The sequence below is a fragment of the Cuculus canorus genome, chromosome 14, assembly GCF_017976375.1.
Source record: "Cuculus canorus isolate bCucCan1 chromosome 14, bCucCan1.pri, whole genome shotgun sequence".
NCBI lineage: Eukaryota > Metazoa > Chordata > Aves > Cuculiformes > Cuculidae > Cuculus > Cuculus canorus.
Window position 1 is genome coordinate 13,616,333 of NC_071414.1, and position 16,163 is coordinate 13,632,495.

Sequence of the window (16,163 nt, forward strand, 5' to 3'; positions counted from 1 at the left end):
ACAGCAGACATAGCTGGTGTGAAATCCCTGATCCTCATGTCACCCTATCAATGTTCTGGGCCATGCTAGTAAGGCTCTACTCAAGCTGAAGCACAAGCAGTGGAGGGAGCCAGAGGAGGAGCTGTATTTTCCTGCAGCAACACCTGGAACTCCTCACCTTGCACTGACCCTGAGCTGTTTCCCACCTTTAAGTGAAAAAAAAAAGATTATAAAATAAATCCTATCATGCTTAGCAAATGCACGCTTGATGCACCCCAACCTCAGCAGCCCTGGCTGCTCTGGAGCACCACAACACCCTGCACTCTGGAATTCCCACTCTGAATTCTGCTCCCAAGCACCGCAGGTATTCTGCTACTCTGGAGCATCACACCCACCTGGCTGCATTCCAGAGCACCCTGTGTTCCTCAGGACTTGTGCTCCAGCCCTGCTCTGCAGCATCCCAGATACCGCAGGCTGCACGCACCATGGGATGGCTCCAAACTGCCCTGGCCCCACTCCAAAGAACCCCGTAACACCCCCCAGCACCTTGTACCCTGTCTCTGCTTCAGATCCCCCCAGGGACCAAGCACCCAGTTGGGTCCAAAGGGCTCTCCAGCACCGCCTGCATGGCTTCACACTCCAGTGCCCTGACTTGCACCCTGCACCCTGGCTATTCCAGAGCCCCCCAGCAACCCCTTGTTCCATCTCCTGGGGGTTGGCACCGGAACCCCTAACACCTCTGCATCCCAGCTTTGAGGGATCAGCATGGGAGCCTCCCAACATCCCTGAGTCCCAGCTCCTGGGGGGTCAGCATTACAGCCCTGCAACAACCCTGCATCCCGGCTCCTGGGGGTTGGCACCGGAGCCCCCAACACCTCTGCATCCCAGCTTCAAGGGATCAATACCAGAGCCCCCCAACACCTCTGCATCCCAGCTCCAAGGGATCAATACCAGAGCCCCCAACACCTCTGCATCCCAGCTTCAAGGGATCAATACCAGAGCCCCCAACACCTCTGCATCCCAGCTTCAAGGGATCAATACCAACATCCCTGCATCCCAGCTCCTGGGGGATCAGCATCAGAGCCCCACAACAACCCTGCATCCCGGCTCCTGGGGGTTGGCACCGGAGCCTCCAACGCCTCTGCATCCCAGCTTTGAGAGATCAACACCGCAGCACCTCAACACCTCTGCACCCCAGCTCTGAGGGATCAGCACCAGAGCCCCCAACATCCCCGCATCCCGACCGCTGTGGATTGGCACTGGAGACCCCCAACACCTCTGCACCCCAGCTCTGAAGGATCAGCATCGGAGCCCCCCACCATCCCCGCGTTCCGGCTCCCCGGGGATCAGCCCCGGAGCCCCCAACCCCTCTGCACCCCCTCTCTGAGGCTCCAGCCCCGCAGCCCCCATCGCCCCGAGGCGCCGCTCAGCCCCGCGCGGGTCCCACGCCGGCTCTCCCCTCCCCGATCCCGCCGGCTCCGTTACGAAACGTGGCCGGGGCGGAGCGGGGTGGGGCGGCGGCGGCAGCCAATGGTGTCCCCGGCAGCTCGGCCGCCGGTCCTGCCGGGGGGATCCTGCCCCGGGACGCGCCGGAGCCGCGGGGAGGATGGGCTGAGCCGAGCCGGGGGTGCGCGGGGGGTGCGGGCAGCGCCAGCCCTCGCCGCAGCACCCGCAGCCTCTGCCATGAGCCGCAGCGCCCCCGACCCGTCCTCCCCACCCCGGCAGCCCCTCAAACCCGGCTCGGACGCGCTGCAGTGCCCCTGCTGCCTCCTCCTCCTCTGGGAGCCGGTGACCGTGTCGTGCGGTCACTCCTTCTGCAAGCCGTGCCTCGGGGGGACGGTGCCCTCCCGCTGCCCCCTGTGCCAGGAGAGGCTGAAGCTGCCGGGCGTCGGGGGGGCGAGGTGCAACGTGGTGCTGTGCGGCCTCCTGGAGAAATGCGTGCCGCGGGAGAGCCGGCTGGCCGGGCTGGGGGCGCGCATCCGAGCCTGTGTCACCCGCGGGGACGCGCGGGAGGCGCTGCGGATGGCTCAGAAAGGGGTCGAGCTGGGTAAGCATCGCCGGAGCCGAGGGGCTGGGGGGGGGTGGGGGTGGGGGGCATGCTGAGCGCTGCAGCCGGGAGGAGGATGCTCGGGCTGTGCGCTCGGAGCAGGTGGGTACCAATGGGGGTCACTTTGTCCTTCTGAGACTGTGCGGGCTGGAGCTGGAAGACCTGGGAAGGTGGGAGTGTTGGAAAAGGAAAATTGGTGGGGATGGAGAGGGGGATCTAGCTGCTGGGCATTTCTCCCGTGTCCATAGGTGTCCCGGGGTGGTGGCCAGGTGAGGTCCCGCTGCCAGGCAGGGCGCACAGCCTGGGTGCCGTCGGCCACACGCTCCTGGGGTTGGCAAGTGGCTGCGGAGGAAAGAGCTGCAAACAGCTTCTTGCATTTTGCTGCCCAGCAATATTTCAGGGTCAGAGGAAGAGCTTTGCCCGGGGAGGGGTGAGGGGGAACATTATGTAAAGTGGCTGGGACTTTTCCAGTCTGGGACAGAGGTGTCCTCGCCTCTAGAGCCTGGCCAGGACACAGCATTGGCTGAGCTCCTGTGCCAGCCCCGGTGCACAGGGCAGGGTGTCCTGTGTGTTCCCCCCAGCCTCCTCCTGCAACCAGCTCCGGCGAAATATTTACCTGCAGGCTCAGGATGGGGCCCAGGGGGGTTGATCTGCTTTAATGTGTGACTGTAAGTGGATTTCTTGGGAAGTAATGCTTAAATAAAAGGGGTTATACAATGTGTCTGGAGCAGGGGGTTGGGACAGCCAAGGCAGAAGGTCCTTTCTCCACTGGCGTTTCTATGACAGCAGTCAGCTCTCCTCCCACGGTGCAGACACTTATTCATCGCCCGCTGCGAGACAAGTGCCAGAGGTTCAGATTATGCCTGGAACCAAAGGGCTGAGTGGGCTGGCTGATTCTGATGTTGGCAGCAAAAAGCAGGTCCCTTTATGCAACCTCCGGAGGCATCCATCTCATGCCTGTCCTTCAATGCAAATTCACGTGCACAGTTCTCTAGTACTGTTTTCCTTATTGCCACGCTTTTGTCTGATTGGGGTGTACAGTTCTATATCTCTCTTTAAAATGCCTCTGTGAGTATGAAGAAGAAACATTGCAAGCTCTGTCCTCGGTCTTCCCTGCATGCTCGATTCCCTGAAGGATAGGAGAAGTCTGGCTTAGGACAATGAGGAAATTGCAGTCACAGCTGCAGCTCCCATAAACCTGCGCTTGCTGGTGCTGCTTGGGCTCAACCACGTGGGTGGTGCTTTTGGGACATGCTTTCCAACTCTTGCAGGCTTTTCCACTTTCAGGCTGCACAACTTCTTGCAGGTTCCCCTTCACTTTCAAACATAACTGCTGATAAATGTTATGGGGTTTTTTTGTGGTTCATTGTCATGCTGTGGACCAGTTTGCAGTGCCCGGCTCATGCCAGCCTGCAGAGCAGCTCTCTTTGCTTGGCAGAAAATAGATTGTCAACTTTTTATCATCTGTTTTTCAGGTGAACAAAAAAATGCACTGTAATGCGTAACACAGGAGGCCTCCTGCTGTGCCTGGAGCTGGGAGGCTGGGGAGCACTATCAGTCATTCATCAGCCGCCAGTGCCGCCAGCTGGCTTACGTCCCTAATGTCTAATGATATCATAGATCAAAAAATAGCTGCAGCAGAAGTGGAATGCAGAATTCATAGCCCCATTTTACACATCTTGTTTTTACCAAATGATTTGCTTTATTGCCAGGCTGTGCAAATGTTTGAATAGGTTTGCCCACATGGAAAATAAGCCTCTGGACTTTGTACCCCTCTGTTCATCTCTACCTGTCAGTAGGGCTGTAGTATTTCATCTCTGGATGCGCACCTGCAGGACAGGGTACTGAGCAGCAAGTTACCACGTTTCCCGACTTGAGTCCTAAGGTTCCAGATAACATTATAAATGAAAGCAAGCTTTGAGGGATCAGGTGTTGCTCTGCTGAACAGCTCAGCATGGCCAGTAAAGCCATGGCCAGAGCAGCTGGTCCCCGACCCCAGCCCTTGGCAGCTGTCTGGTGATGCTCAGTGCTGGGGTGGAATGCAGGGCTGGGTGCAGAGAGTCATTGTCTTAGCCAGAAAGCCAGCACAGCACTGGATGTAGGTCACCTCCACAGCAAGCTGTGATATAATGGGGTGGGTCTGTGAATCTCTGCAGTTCAAACCCACGAACATTACCGCACCTCGTTACTTCATGAATGTGGGCTTTTGGGATGCTGCATGCTTGTAATCCCCTGACTCTACCACCCCAATTCCCCTGCTGGAAGGAAGGTCTTTATGGAGTTTCTCTGAGGCCTGTTATTTAGGAACAGGCAGGAGTGTGCAAGGTACCCTGCACTATGTCATTTGGGGTGTCATAACCAGCAGTGCCTGCAGGAGCTGTGTCCCTGCCACCACTGAGATCCCATCAGTGACGTCTCTCTGATGAGGAACTGGATGACAAATTCTCTTTCTCCGTTTGGGAAATCTCAACCTTTTCTCATACTTGGAAACCCTGAGTTGTGTGATGGGGGCAGACCCTTGCACTGCCCCCGGTTTCCCCTCTGCCTCGGGAGAGCAGCAGCAGCCAGGCAGGTCCAGGAGGCTCCGCGATGTTTTTACAGCCTCAGTAGGGAGTAAGTGTATGGTACAGCCTTTTTGCTGCATCCCAAAAGGATGGATGAGAGCTCAGATCCCAGTGTGGCTGAGCCCCAAGGCCATGGTGGGGGCCCTTAGCTGACCATGTTTGGCGGAGATGGAGGAAATTGAAGGAAAGAGCCTCAAAATGTTTAAAAGTAGATGTTTAGGGGAAATAACTTCCTCACTGAGACTTATGAAGCCAGTGACTGTCCCACCACCATGGCATCTCCCTGGCCTTATCCAGCTTCACTGCCTCACCGGGCACGGGCTCATCACACAAGTGACAGCATTTCTCTTTCCAGCACCAGACGCCAGCTCTCTGCGGCTGTGCCGGGCAGAGGTATTTGTGGCTCTGGGTCAGCACGCACAGGCGCTGGAGGACCTGGATGCTGTGTGCAGGGCTCAGCCTGGAGAGCTTGAGGTGAGTGGAAGGAGGGTCCCAGTAGGTGGCTGCACTTGGAGCCAAATCTTACTGTACCAGAGCAGTTCCATGTTTTCCTGAATTCTGTAGCCATTGGATTCATCTGCCTCAGAAATACAGTTGCTAAACCTATTGAGTTGCAAATCTTGGCTGCAAGCACTGTGTTGCACTCATGGGAGAGGACCAGTACGTGTCCAGCACCGCAGTGAGGGCATGGAGCTGTGCTGGTGCGCGGAATCAGAGCTGGGGGCTCGGGGAGGCGTTGGGCAGAGGCTGAGCTGCCCTTGCAGAAATCAGCCCTTGGAGCTCTCTTGCTCATTTGTGAATCACCCATTGGCAGCAGTTTCATAGATTCAAAAGCAGAAACTCCTTCTCTAGGTCTCCGTAGGGTTTGTTTGCTTGGCTTTTGCAACTGCTGTATTTTGGGAGAGCCCTGTTTTATGGGTACCTGGCTGCAGGTGGACCTGTCTTTTTTGGACAAGTCTGAGCACGGGAGCAGCAACATGTCCAAGTGCCTTGGCCTGGGATGGAGGCGAACAGGAGGCTGGAGAGAGACCTCATCTGGGCTCACACGGGAGCTAAAGGGACACGTGTTCAGCCGGTCACTGTCTTATAGTCACTGCAGGTTTTTCTGCTTTGCAGGGCTTCTTCAGAAAAGGAAAGGTGCTTCTGGAGATGGGACGGAGAGCTGAAGCCCTGCTGGCATGGGAGCACTGCCTGACACTCAGTCCCCATTTCCACCCTGCTCGGAGAGAGATGGAGAAGGTGTGTGGCCTGTACCATGGCAGGGTCTCATGATCTCACATCATAGATGGAAATACGCTTTTCCTCCAAAGGACTCATGTCAGTCGTGGTTTTGCTGCTCTGGCCAGTATTGGGATAAAGAGAAGTCGCATCCTGGTCCAAGAGCCTTCCCATTGCTCTGGTGTAGGTTTACCTGTGAGGAAAACTCCCTTTCCTCTTTGAGTTTCAGGTTTTGCAAGGTTTAGATGCTGATATGGCATGGTGTGGGCTTCAAGGCAGCATCAGTAGTCACCCGAGGGAAAGCAGCCAGTTGAAAGCTGCCACTGGAGAGTCAGTGTCTTTTTTGCAGGTGGTTTCAGGCCAGTGTCCACCCATGTAACAAAATTACTGTTAACGGTGGGGCCTCCAGCAGTGTCCCTGGTGTGGGGACTTCATGCCCTGCAGGAGGGCAAGGGCAGGGGAATGGGCAATGACCTTGTACTCCTCACAACTTACTCCCTTCCTACTCTTTGTGGGTGATGGAGAACATGCCTGCATGTTCTTACAGCCCTTAAAATACACCATTTTGTTCGCTGCCTCATGCTGCTTCCTTCCTTATGCAATGCTAAGATGTTTGTTTGACACAGAGCTCAGCCAGAGCTGAAGCAACTAACCCTGATGTGCCCTGCGGGGAGCAGGAGGCTGCTCTGGGGAAGGAGGGAGCCTGGCAGCCCACCTGCCTCCCCGCAGCCTCTGAGCCCTGCTTTCTCTTTGCAGATCCTCATGCGCGAGGATGCTCCGCGGCCACGCACGGATGCTGCGTGCCTGGGTAATGCTCACCAGGGCTCGACTAGTCCCCAGGGCGATGGAGGAAGTCCTGCTCTCCCATCTTCCTCCACACAAGCTGAAGTAAGAGAACTTGCAACCCTCTGAGATTGTGATGGGACTTTATGTCCCTCGGGGACATCCTGAACTGGGATTTTCCAATGGTGGGAATGGAGGTGTGATAAGGGGACACTGTGCAGGACCATAGCCATGTGGTTGTGTGCTGCAATGAGAAGCTGCAGCTAGCAAAGGGTGGGAGAGCAAAGACACCATCACGGCTGATGCTGTGGGGACTGGAGAAAGTGTTTTGCTCTCTTTCACTCTTTTCTCAGTTTTCTTTTTGCAATACGTCTGGTAAGAATTTAGACTGTTATTGTGTTTAAAACACCCCAGTCACACTACATTAAGAAAAAAATAGAAAAGAAAATATCAGTTTTAATGTCATTTTTTTTTTCTTTCATTCTTTGCATTCTCTATAGGAACTTGGCAGGTTTGGAGAAAGGGGGGAAGTAGGAGAAAATGGGCTCAGATACACCCAAATACTAGGTGGTACATCTGGAGAGATTAAACCCGTGTTTTAACCATGAGATGAGCAGGAATGCCGGAAGGCCACACTCTCCTGCTGTCCCTCAGGTGCAAGAAGTTGATATACAGCAACACCAGAAAAACTCCTGTGCCGTTGGGCCTGGTGGGGCGGATCGGGCAGTGTATTCAAAGGGAGAAGAGGTTTGGGTTCAATTTCATTGCTGTGTCTAGGATCAGGAGGGAGAGCCGGCAGACGGCAGAGGAGTTGCTGGATCTGAGCTCAGCCAGGGGACAGCCACGGGACGATGGAAGGAACCAGAAACTTCATCAGAGAGGCAAGACCAGCAGTTGGTAGGTGAGTGTTGTCACAGGTACCAAAACCTCATCTCATGCAAAATACTTGCTTAAAATCCATTTTGGCACTGAAAACTTTGTGCTGGTGGTGTGTTCCAGCTCAGCGAGCAGTCATCCCAGGGGCACTTGGTGGGGCAGCTCTGGCCAGTACACGCGCTCCTTCGCATGCATGTGAGGAGGATGCAATCATCCTGGGTTGAGCCGGTGAATGTACACCAAACCTTTGGCCTCACTTGGTCAAAAGGTCTTGCTAAAGTCAGGCATCATTTGTTCCCTGTGTGGACACAGGGAGAGGCTTCCTTTGGTTTCCGTGGCTTTTAGATCAGAACTTAATTTCCCTTGTGATGCACACAGCGTGTCATGCTCTGGGGAAAGCGGCAGCTCCGTTGACATTAACTTGCCATTATCGTACAGCCGGATGGCTTCCATGTACGTGGGTTTGCACAAGGCAGTGACGATGCCTTGTGGCCAGTCTCCAGAGACATCCATCTGGGAGCTTCTTAGGTCGCTTCATCTTCTGATGCCTCAGTTTCCCTGCCTGCAGAAGGAGGGGAAATTTCCCCTACCAAGCACCATGAGACCCACTGATATAAAAGCTATGGATGAGCATGGATTGGTTAATAGAGGGGCTTATGTTATGCATTTCCTAGCAGTTTTGGTTTTAACTTTCAAAGCACTTTCACAGTGTAGCGGTTAACTACTTAGACCTCAGAACAAAGGTCAGAAGGCAAAGATTAATTTTCAGTATCGAAGTGGAGGGTCTTCTTCTCTTTCCTTCTCTTCTGCCACTAGATAATGAAGATGAAACAGCAGCAGAAACATGTACCCAGCTGTGCCTCAGGGAGGTGCTGAGCGTATCTGACGTGGAGTGCTCCCTCTGCATACGGTGAGTTCTCCGTCGCGAGAGCTTTTAGGATGACAAATTAGTACCTGCTAGGTTTTCTTTCCTGGTGTGGATCTTTCTTCACATCTTAATAGCAAACTCAGTCCCTAGTAGTGCTGAAACACAGGTTTCAGTAGATAAAACAGATAAGAGGAGAGGACAGAGACATGTTTTGTCTTGACAGGCTGTAAGAGTTCAGATCACCCTGTCTCAGGGTGCAGCAGCGTTAGGTCTGCATCACTCAGGACGTAAATGTGGAGGTGGAGATGTTCAAAGACTGAAAACAGTGGTTGCCCTTTGTAACTGCAGGCCGGAACCGGAAGGTGTTGCCGCACGGAAATACCATCAGTGGTGAAGGCATTGCGAATGCAGAGGAGAGCATTTGCGAGCTCTTTGCCTGGAGGTGGCAAAGGGGATAGGATAGACCCCGTATCCATCTACTGACTCAGGAAAGGGGGAGGGCTGGGTGCTATCACAGGGCATGCTGAAATCAGGCTATTATTTGTGGCGTGTCCCAGGACCTCGAACAGTTATGCAAGCAGCTGTTGGCAGAGGGCTGAGCATTGCACTGCCTGATGTGCAAGACAGTCAGGGTCTCCTGTGTTGCGACTTTGTTCAGGTCTGGGCATGGCACGGCAAAATAGCACGAGGGAGAGAGAGAGAGATCAAGGCTATATCTAGTCTGAATTAGGTGAATTTATGCCTCTTCTGAAAGCAGGGAAATGTAATGTTCAGGAGGAGTGAGGGCTTACTGCTGAGCAGGGCTTTCCTGAGACCTTAATTTTATATCTGATCCTGGAGCTCCTGTGAGCAAACTGAGTGCTCACTGCCAGCTCTACTCTTGGAGAAGACGAGAAGGATTTACTTTCCCATTGCTGCTTTTTGGGCTGCACGCTTCAGTGGGAGTCAAGGGAACAGCAGCCCTGGCCACGACCAGGGGGTGCCATGTGTGTATTGATGGGATCTGTGGGAACCCTGCTGGGTTGGGGAGCAGTGCTCAGGCCCAGGACAGTTCTCATCTTACATTATTGTGCAAGTCCGACAGCCTGAACCCAGACTTCTAATTAAAGGAATAAGCCCATTAGGAACCTTTAAATTTAATTAACAGGAGTTAGGAGCAAAATTTAGCCAACGCAGCTTTAGTGAAGGTGAGCTTCATGGCTGTGGGCTGCCAGGGCTTGGAAAACAGGGCATGAGAAAGCTTTTTGTGGCATTGCATCCCTGCAGCATCACTGTCTTCAGTGCAGAAGGCTGGTGAAGGCAGCAGATTTATCTTGAAATGGTGGTAGGGGACATGAGGAGTGCCTTGTTTCTGCTGGAAGCACAGTCGCTTGCTGTCATCAAGGTGACTCAAGGAAGATGCAGGTACAAGGCTGGGAATAGCCAGAAACTACACCCATGGCCTCTGCAAGTGCCTGAGCGCTTTGTGGAACCCCCTTGCTGTAGGGCTGAGACCAGCTAGAGTTTCCAAAGCAGAGTGCTGAGTTAGGTCTGGAGAATGACAGCCTTGAAGACACCCAGCCCTGTGCACAGAGGCTCTCTTATGTCTCTCTTTTCTGGCCTTACCCGTGCTCCTTCCCAAGCATTGCTTTCTGCAGGTTGTTGATTTTGGTCCCTTTGCAGGATGTTCTTTGAGCCAGTGACAACACCATGTGGGCACACCTTCTGCAAGGAGTGCCTCGAACGCTGCCTGGACCACCGCCCCAACTGCCCCCTCTGCAAACAGAGCCTGAGAGAGGTGAGGGCACGTGTCCCATGGGAGGGAGCCCAAGGGAGAGACAAGGACCATCTCTGTCTTCCAGCAGTGTGCCCAGGGCTGAGGTGGGAAAGTGCAGTGCCTACATGTTAGCAGCTCCCTGGCACAGTAGTGTCAGCTCCACTCACATGGGAATGATGAGACAGTTGATAATTAAGACCAAGAGATTAATTTCCACAAGATGCCACAATGATTTAGTGAGATTGTAAACAGGACTGAGAGTGAGAGAGAGAGAGAGAAAGAAAGAAGTGAATGCTAATTACTTTTAAAAATGGAAATGGATGGAAAACCTGCTAGCCTGGAGATTTGATTTAATCTTTAATGAAAAGGGATACGGATGAGACCATCAGGGAAATTAGGTTGTCATACAAGGACTGCGTCACTGTCAGAGACAGGACACTGTGCTGGACGGGCCCTGCGTCTGAGCCACGTCTGGAGGTCTCAGTGGAGCTGACATCCCGTCCTGCTAGACAGCTCGACAACCCCCAATAGGTTTTATCCCAGACTTTCTCTGGTCTAAAATTACCTTCAGCTCCAATAAAAGTGAGCGTGATTCAGAGCCCGGCAGGGTCTCAGGGCTCTCCCCCTGCTCTTTTCTAACCTATTTCTGGGTCTAATTTCTTTTAGTACCTCAAGGCTGGAAGCTACAACCCCACTGTGCTGCTGCAAGACATCATACTGGCCACCTTCCCTACACAGCTAGCCGAGCGCCGGGAGCTGCACCAGGCTGAGATGGCAGAGCTTTCCAAGTAGGTTGGGACCCACTGCAGTGTGTGTTTATGCATGAGGGCCATGAAAGGCTCCAAAGGGGGCTGTCCATACCACATACCATTGCTCTGGCTTGGTTCTGCTCTAGTGATGCCTGTCCTGCTTCTAGGACCACATCACAGCAGTGCCAGGTAAGTGCGGACATGGCCCGTGGGGCACCTGGGGATGAGGGACCATTTCTGCAAAGAAGTGTTTTGTGGGCAGAGTCTGTCTCTGGGGTCTTGGTGGGCCAAATGGAAGGTCTGCGCTGGAGCATCACTTCTTGGCATAAAGGACACATCCGTTTCAGGGGAGTAGCTGATGCAGAGCCCTCGGGATGGGATTTGCTCTAGAAGGTTTCACAGTAGTCTCTCCTCCCGTTCCTCAGCCTGACCAAGAACATCCCCATCTTCGTATGCACAATGTCCTTCCCAGGCATCGCCTGCCCTCTGCACGTCTTTGAGCCTCGCTACCGCCTCATGATCCGGCGGTGCCAGGAGACCGGCACGAGGAGGTTCGGCATGTGTATACATGAGAATGGGAAAAGGTGAGCTCCTGGGCAAGACAGCTTCCCTCTGCTGCCTCCTCTGTGGTGCATTCTCCACACAGCAGGGTCTTGTTGCTTCCCAGCATCCCTACCAGCCAGGCAAGGACTGGGGCTAGTGCTGGGAAGAATCAGCAGTGACTGTTAAATATGATGGTCTGGGAACAGCTTCTGGCCCAGAATGTCTCTGAGCTGCATGTTTCCCTGGCTGTGACCTCCATCTCTTAGTTAGCACTTGAAAACTGCCATATTTCTCCTACTTTATCCTTAACAAGCTATGAAAGCATGTAGAGTTAAATGGACTTGTGCTTGGTGCAGCGTGATCATCCTTACGATGTTCCTAGTGGCACCTTCTCATCCTGGATGGGCTCAGTCTCTAGGCTCCTAACCCAAGTACGCTGCTAAATACCTATCTTTACATGACATCTCCTGCCTTGCTACAGTCCTGTTCAAGTGAAATAAGGTAACAGTTTCCGGGATTTAGGAGGATGTCTCTGTAAGGGATGGTGTCTTCAGCCTCTGGACATTAGGGCGATATGAGGATCTAAGTATTTTTGGTATATGGCAAATCCAGGAGAGCACTCTTCCCTGCCCATTAGCAGCAAGACGTAACTCAGAAGAATTGAGAGAATCTTTGAATTTGCCCACTCCCATCTAGCTTGTTCCTAGGCCTTTTCCTCTTTTGGAGGTGGTGTCTTCAGGGGAAGCAGCTCTCTCGCCACTAGGATTCCAGCTCAGTCCCTCTTTTCTCTCTCTGCCTCCCCCAAGTTTTGCTGACTATGGCTGCATGCTGGAGATTCGGCAGATCGAGCTGCTGGCGGATGGGAGGTCCTTGGTGGACACCATCGGCCGGCGGCGGTTCCGGGTGCTGAGCCGCGGACACAGGGATGGTTACAACACTGCGGACATTGAGTTCCTGGAGGACAAGAAGGTGAGGGCAGGGCCAGGGCAAATGTCCCTGCTCTGGTGGGACAGAGCCTGCCCATGACACCATCTGCATTCCTCTTCCCTCCACACAGGTGGCCGGAGAGGAGCTGCAGGAGTTGCAGTGCCTGCACGAAAGCACCTACTGCTTGGCTCAGCGCTTCTGCGAGCATGGAGACCTTGCCTCTAGGCACATTTTGATGCAGCATGGACCACTGCCTGAGAAGGAAGAGGACATCCAGGTAATGCCTTGAGGGAAGGGGTGCTCTAAATAGAGAGGGTACCAAGAGACACTCCGAAGCAGTGCCCTTCCTGTGCCAACCACCCTGCTCCCTTGCCTGGATCACCCTCAAGATGAGCAAAACAAACCTTGTTTTCCCATCCTGTTAGGAATTACGGCATCTCTCACTCAGAGAGATGGTAGGACTGGTTTGTTAAAGCCTTTTAATGTTTCTTTGTTAGTTTAAACTGTTCTTGGAAACTGAGCACGGAGTTTTAAAAGCTTTCCCAGAGTCTTTTCTTAAATAAGAACTGAGAAACTGAACTGTCTGGGTTTGAAAACACTTCGTAAAAAAACAACCCAAAAATGGGCAAAGAAGTGACCTCTACAGCTCAGTGAATCTGAGGTCTTCTTTCTCATTGCATTCCTTTGAGATAGTTGCAGCTGGCCAGAGGAGAGGAGCTAAAATGGCAAGATCCAGTTTGATCATTAAATTACTCTGACAAATTCAGATTCTGGAGGGAAACAAACATTTCCAAAGTTAGTTTTTACTCCTTTAAGGAAGTGTTTTTTGTCTGAATTGTAACAACTGTGCTCTTGCTGACTTGTCCTGGGCTAAAGCTATCCTGGCCAGTAATTGCATCAACAATGTGCTCAAAAATGTGCAACGACTCAACCTCCTTCAGCTGAGATGAGCATTTCCCTCTTAGTTTGGCTCAGGTTTTAAAAAAGCTGGTTTACAAAAGCACTGCCCAGTAGTTGCGCCTGCCTGGCGTGCATCTGACCTCTTTGATAATAAGGCAAATGCCCCAAAAGACACTGACCACACAGGATTTGGCCTGTACAAGCATTGCCTTAAACAAGGAAACGCACAAGGTGTTTTTTGCATCTTTAATATAGACTTTTTTTCCTGGTTACATCTGTGTCTGGAGACTCCCTGGGGAATGCTTGTCTGGAAATTGAATTAGTTTATCCAGAAGTTTTGAGACTGGACAGACAAAAGTGTTGTTACAGAAGAAAACCTTAGCCAGAGCTGGCATTGCTATCCTGACAAGAGCAATTGTTTCCCATCAGCAACGCTGTCCAGAGGCCACACATTCACCCTTCAGTTCCTGACATGGGGGTCTGTCCCTTTCTCTCCTCCAGGCTTCAGCAGATGGCCCGACGTGGTGCTGGTGGCTCATCTCCATCCTGCCCCTTGACCCATCCTACCAGCTCAACCTCTTCTCCTCCACCTCCCTGCGTGCCCGCCTCATCCAGCTGCAGCGCATCCTCACTGCCCTGCTGCAGCAGCCCCCAGCCCGGCGCCCGCTGCCTGAGCGCAGCCCCCAGGGCTGTGTCTGAAGCCCCTGTGCCCTCCGTACCCCCTTTGTGTTTCTCTTATGTGTTGCTTTCATGGGTTTGCAGGTAGTTTGAGCCCCCCTAGCAATGAGCCAGGCACCCTCTGCCCAACTCAGTGGGGCTGATGCCTCACTGGCAGCAGCACTGCCGTCCATGCTGCCTCGGGGAGCTGCTCGGTGATGCGGTTGTGATGTGCCACCAAAGGGGGAACGAGGATAGAAAGCTGGCTTGCATCTCAGGAAGCAAAACTTATTGAGCTGCTGTGGCGCAAAGGAGTAGTCTCCTTAGGGCTAAAGATGTAGTGCCAAGATCAATTTGGTTTTGGTTCTTTCACTTTGAAGGACAGCGTAGAGGATTTTCATAGGTGGTCCTGCTCTGTGCAGCAGGTTTAGAGCCTTGGGAAAGGTGGCACCGGGAAGCAGAGAGGTCTCAGTGGCTTCCCCCAGCCTCAGGAGCTGATGGCTCTGCCTCTGCTTATGACTTTGACTCAATTTCTTTTTGAACAGTAAGAAAGGTTAAATTAAACAATCTGAAACTCTTGATCCTTCTCCTAACCACCTCCATGGCCACTCAGCAAAGAGGTGCTTCTCTCAAAATGTGCCCAGGTCCAGATGTTCCCTTCCCACTGCTCTGCTTGGTGCTCTGCTGTGTTTGCTGTGCTGAGCTCACCAGCCACTTCCCTGGGCTGGAACCTTGCTGGAGGCTGCTGACTGCTTCCCCAGCTGCCAACTCCCCTGCTGTGAAGTGCTGTGGGAAGAGGGACATTTGGCAGCATTGGTGCTTTTGCTCCCACCCAAAGGCTGCTGTTCCTGAGCCTGGCTGGGTTCAGGTTGCAGGGTCAGGCCTGGGAGCCTGAAGGAGCTGATGAAGTGAGGGAATTAAGCCTGGAAGTGGCTTTGTGAGACTGTCTGCTCCTTGACTAGTGCAATTTTCCCATGTTCAGTGTTTCTTGTGAACTTTCTGCATCCTCAGGAGAAAAACAGGATCTGAGGCTGGATCCTTGCATTTGGGACTCGGAACAGTTCAGCATCCATTGAAAGAGTGATGTCAAAAGGAGGCAGATTTCTGGAGAGTCAGAGAGGGGGCAGGACCAGTGTCTGAGGCTGTGAGTCCCATATCAGGAGAGAAAGTGCCTGTCTGCAAGTGCCTGGCTGCTTCTTGTCTCTAAACATGGGGAAAAGAGAATCCCCAGGACAGTCCAGACATCCCTCCATGGAAATGCTGAAAGTTTGGGATTTTTGTCTCCTATCCATAATTTCAGTGGCTTTGGGTTGAATTTTAGGAGTGATTGCCACTTAGTGAGTCACTGGATTAACGTTACTTCCAGAATTTTATCCCTGCTTTTCCCAAAGGCTCCACACCCCATCTTGGGGCTCAACAAGCTGTTGGATTTGTGTGTGGGAAAGAAAATCTACTTGGGACTACAATAATCCTTGCTGCACATGATGCATCTCAGCATCCTGAAGTGGTCCTACTTCCTTGGTCTGGTTGAGCCCAGGGCAGGAGACTCTGGACACAGCTCCAGAGCGGTTGCTACCCAGGGTCACCGTCTTTCCCCGTCTTGCTCTCTCCAGGGGCAAGGGGTCTCAGTCCCATCTCTCCAGCAAAGTGCCTGCCCGGAGAGACAGTTGGGGAAGTCGAGAGCTTGCTCTTCAGGGACCATAATAAGCACAGAGCAGCTGAGTACAACTCAAAGCTGGATTTGCTCCTCTACCTTTAAGCCAGGTCCTCTCCCACTTTGCTGCTTTCTCTGGGGCAGCATGACTCCCTTAAGGGCCTATATCCCCAGGCTGTTGGATTGGGGTGGGCACGGGCAGGTGATGGATGTTCCACTTCAGTCCTGGGGAGTGTTTGTGTGTGTGTGTGCAGGTGATGGGTTGCCACTGAAGTTTGGGAAGTGCCTTTCTTTTCTATAGGGTCAATATGAGCTCACCCAGTGACCACCAAGGCCCCTCATCTATCCCCCGTGTTTCCTGTTCCCCAGGAGTGGGAGCTACCTGGGCAGCTGTGGGTCCCTCCAGGAAGGGGGAAGCATGGGAAGATGTAGGGGAGAAGCATGAGTCTACACTGTGTCCACACTGGGGGAGAGGCAGTGACCAGGACCACATCTGCCTGGCTGCTTTGGGAGGGCACTCATGCAAATCTCTCCAGTTTGCTTTGAGCGCCTTTGGGGTTTGTACTAATATCTTTGATCTTTGAATTAAATTTTCTTTCTGGTCATTGAAATAAAGACCTCTTTTGTTGTTGTATTGTTGCT

At 53.0% G+C, this 16,163-nt stretch overlaps 1 protein-coding gene across 1 annotated transcript; it reads left to right on the forward strand.

The window, feature by feature from the left end:
• Positions 1-1,494: 1,494 nt before the first annotated feature.
• Positions 1,495-15,376, forward strand: LOC104060023 (LON peptidase N-terminal domain and RING finger protein 1-like). Its single transcript, XM_054079785.1, has 12 exons — positions 1,495-2,026; positions 4,946-5,064; positions 5,707-5,829; positions 6,565-6,696; positions 7,369-7,492; positions 8,284-8,377; positions 9,998-10,112; positions 10,758-10,879; positions 11,266-11,424; positions 12,190-12,352; positions 12,441-12,587; positions 13,712-15,376. The coding sequence occupies exons 1-12, from the start codon at positions 1,510-1,512 to the stop codon at positions 13,907-13,909; spliced, it is 2,013 nt and encodes a 670-aa protein (XP_053935760.1). The 5' UTR covers positions 1,495-1,509; the 3' UTR covers positions 13,910-15,376.
• Positions 15,377-16,163: the final 787 nt, after the last annotated feature.

What these genes read in the sequence shown, in the direction of transcription:
- LOC104060023 (XM_054079785.1), top strand. Translation starts at nt 1,510, where the DNA reads ATGGTGTCCCCGGCAGCTCGGCCGCCGGTCCTGCCGGGGGGATCCTGC. An exon ending in GAGTGCTCCCTCTGCATACG is followed by an intron (nt 8,378 to 9,997) that starts GTGAGTTCTCCG and finishes GTCCCTTTGCAG; the next exon opens with GATGTTCTTTGAGCCAGTGA. An exon ending in GAGATGGCAGAGCTTTCCAA is followed by an intron (nt 10,880 to 11,265) that starts GTAGGTTGGGAC and finishes CCCGTTCCTCAG; the next exon opens with CCTGACCAAGAACATCCCCA.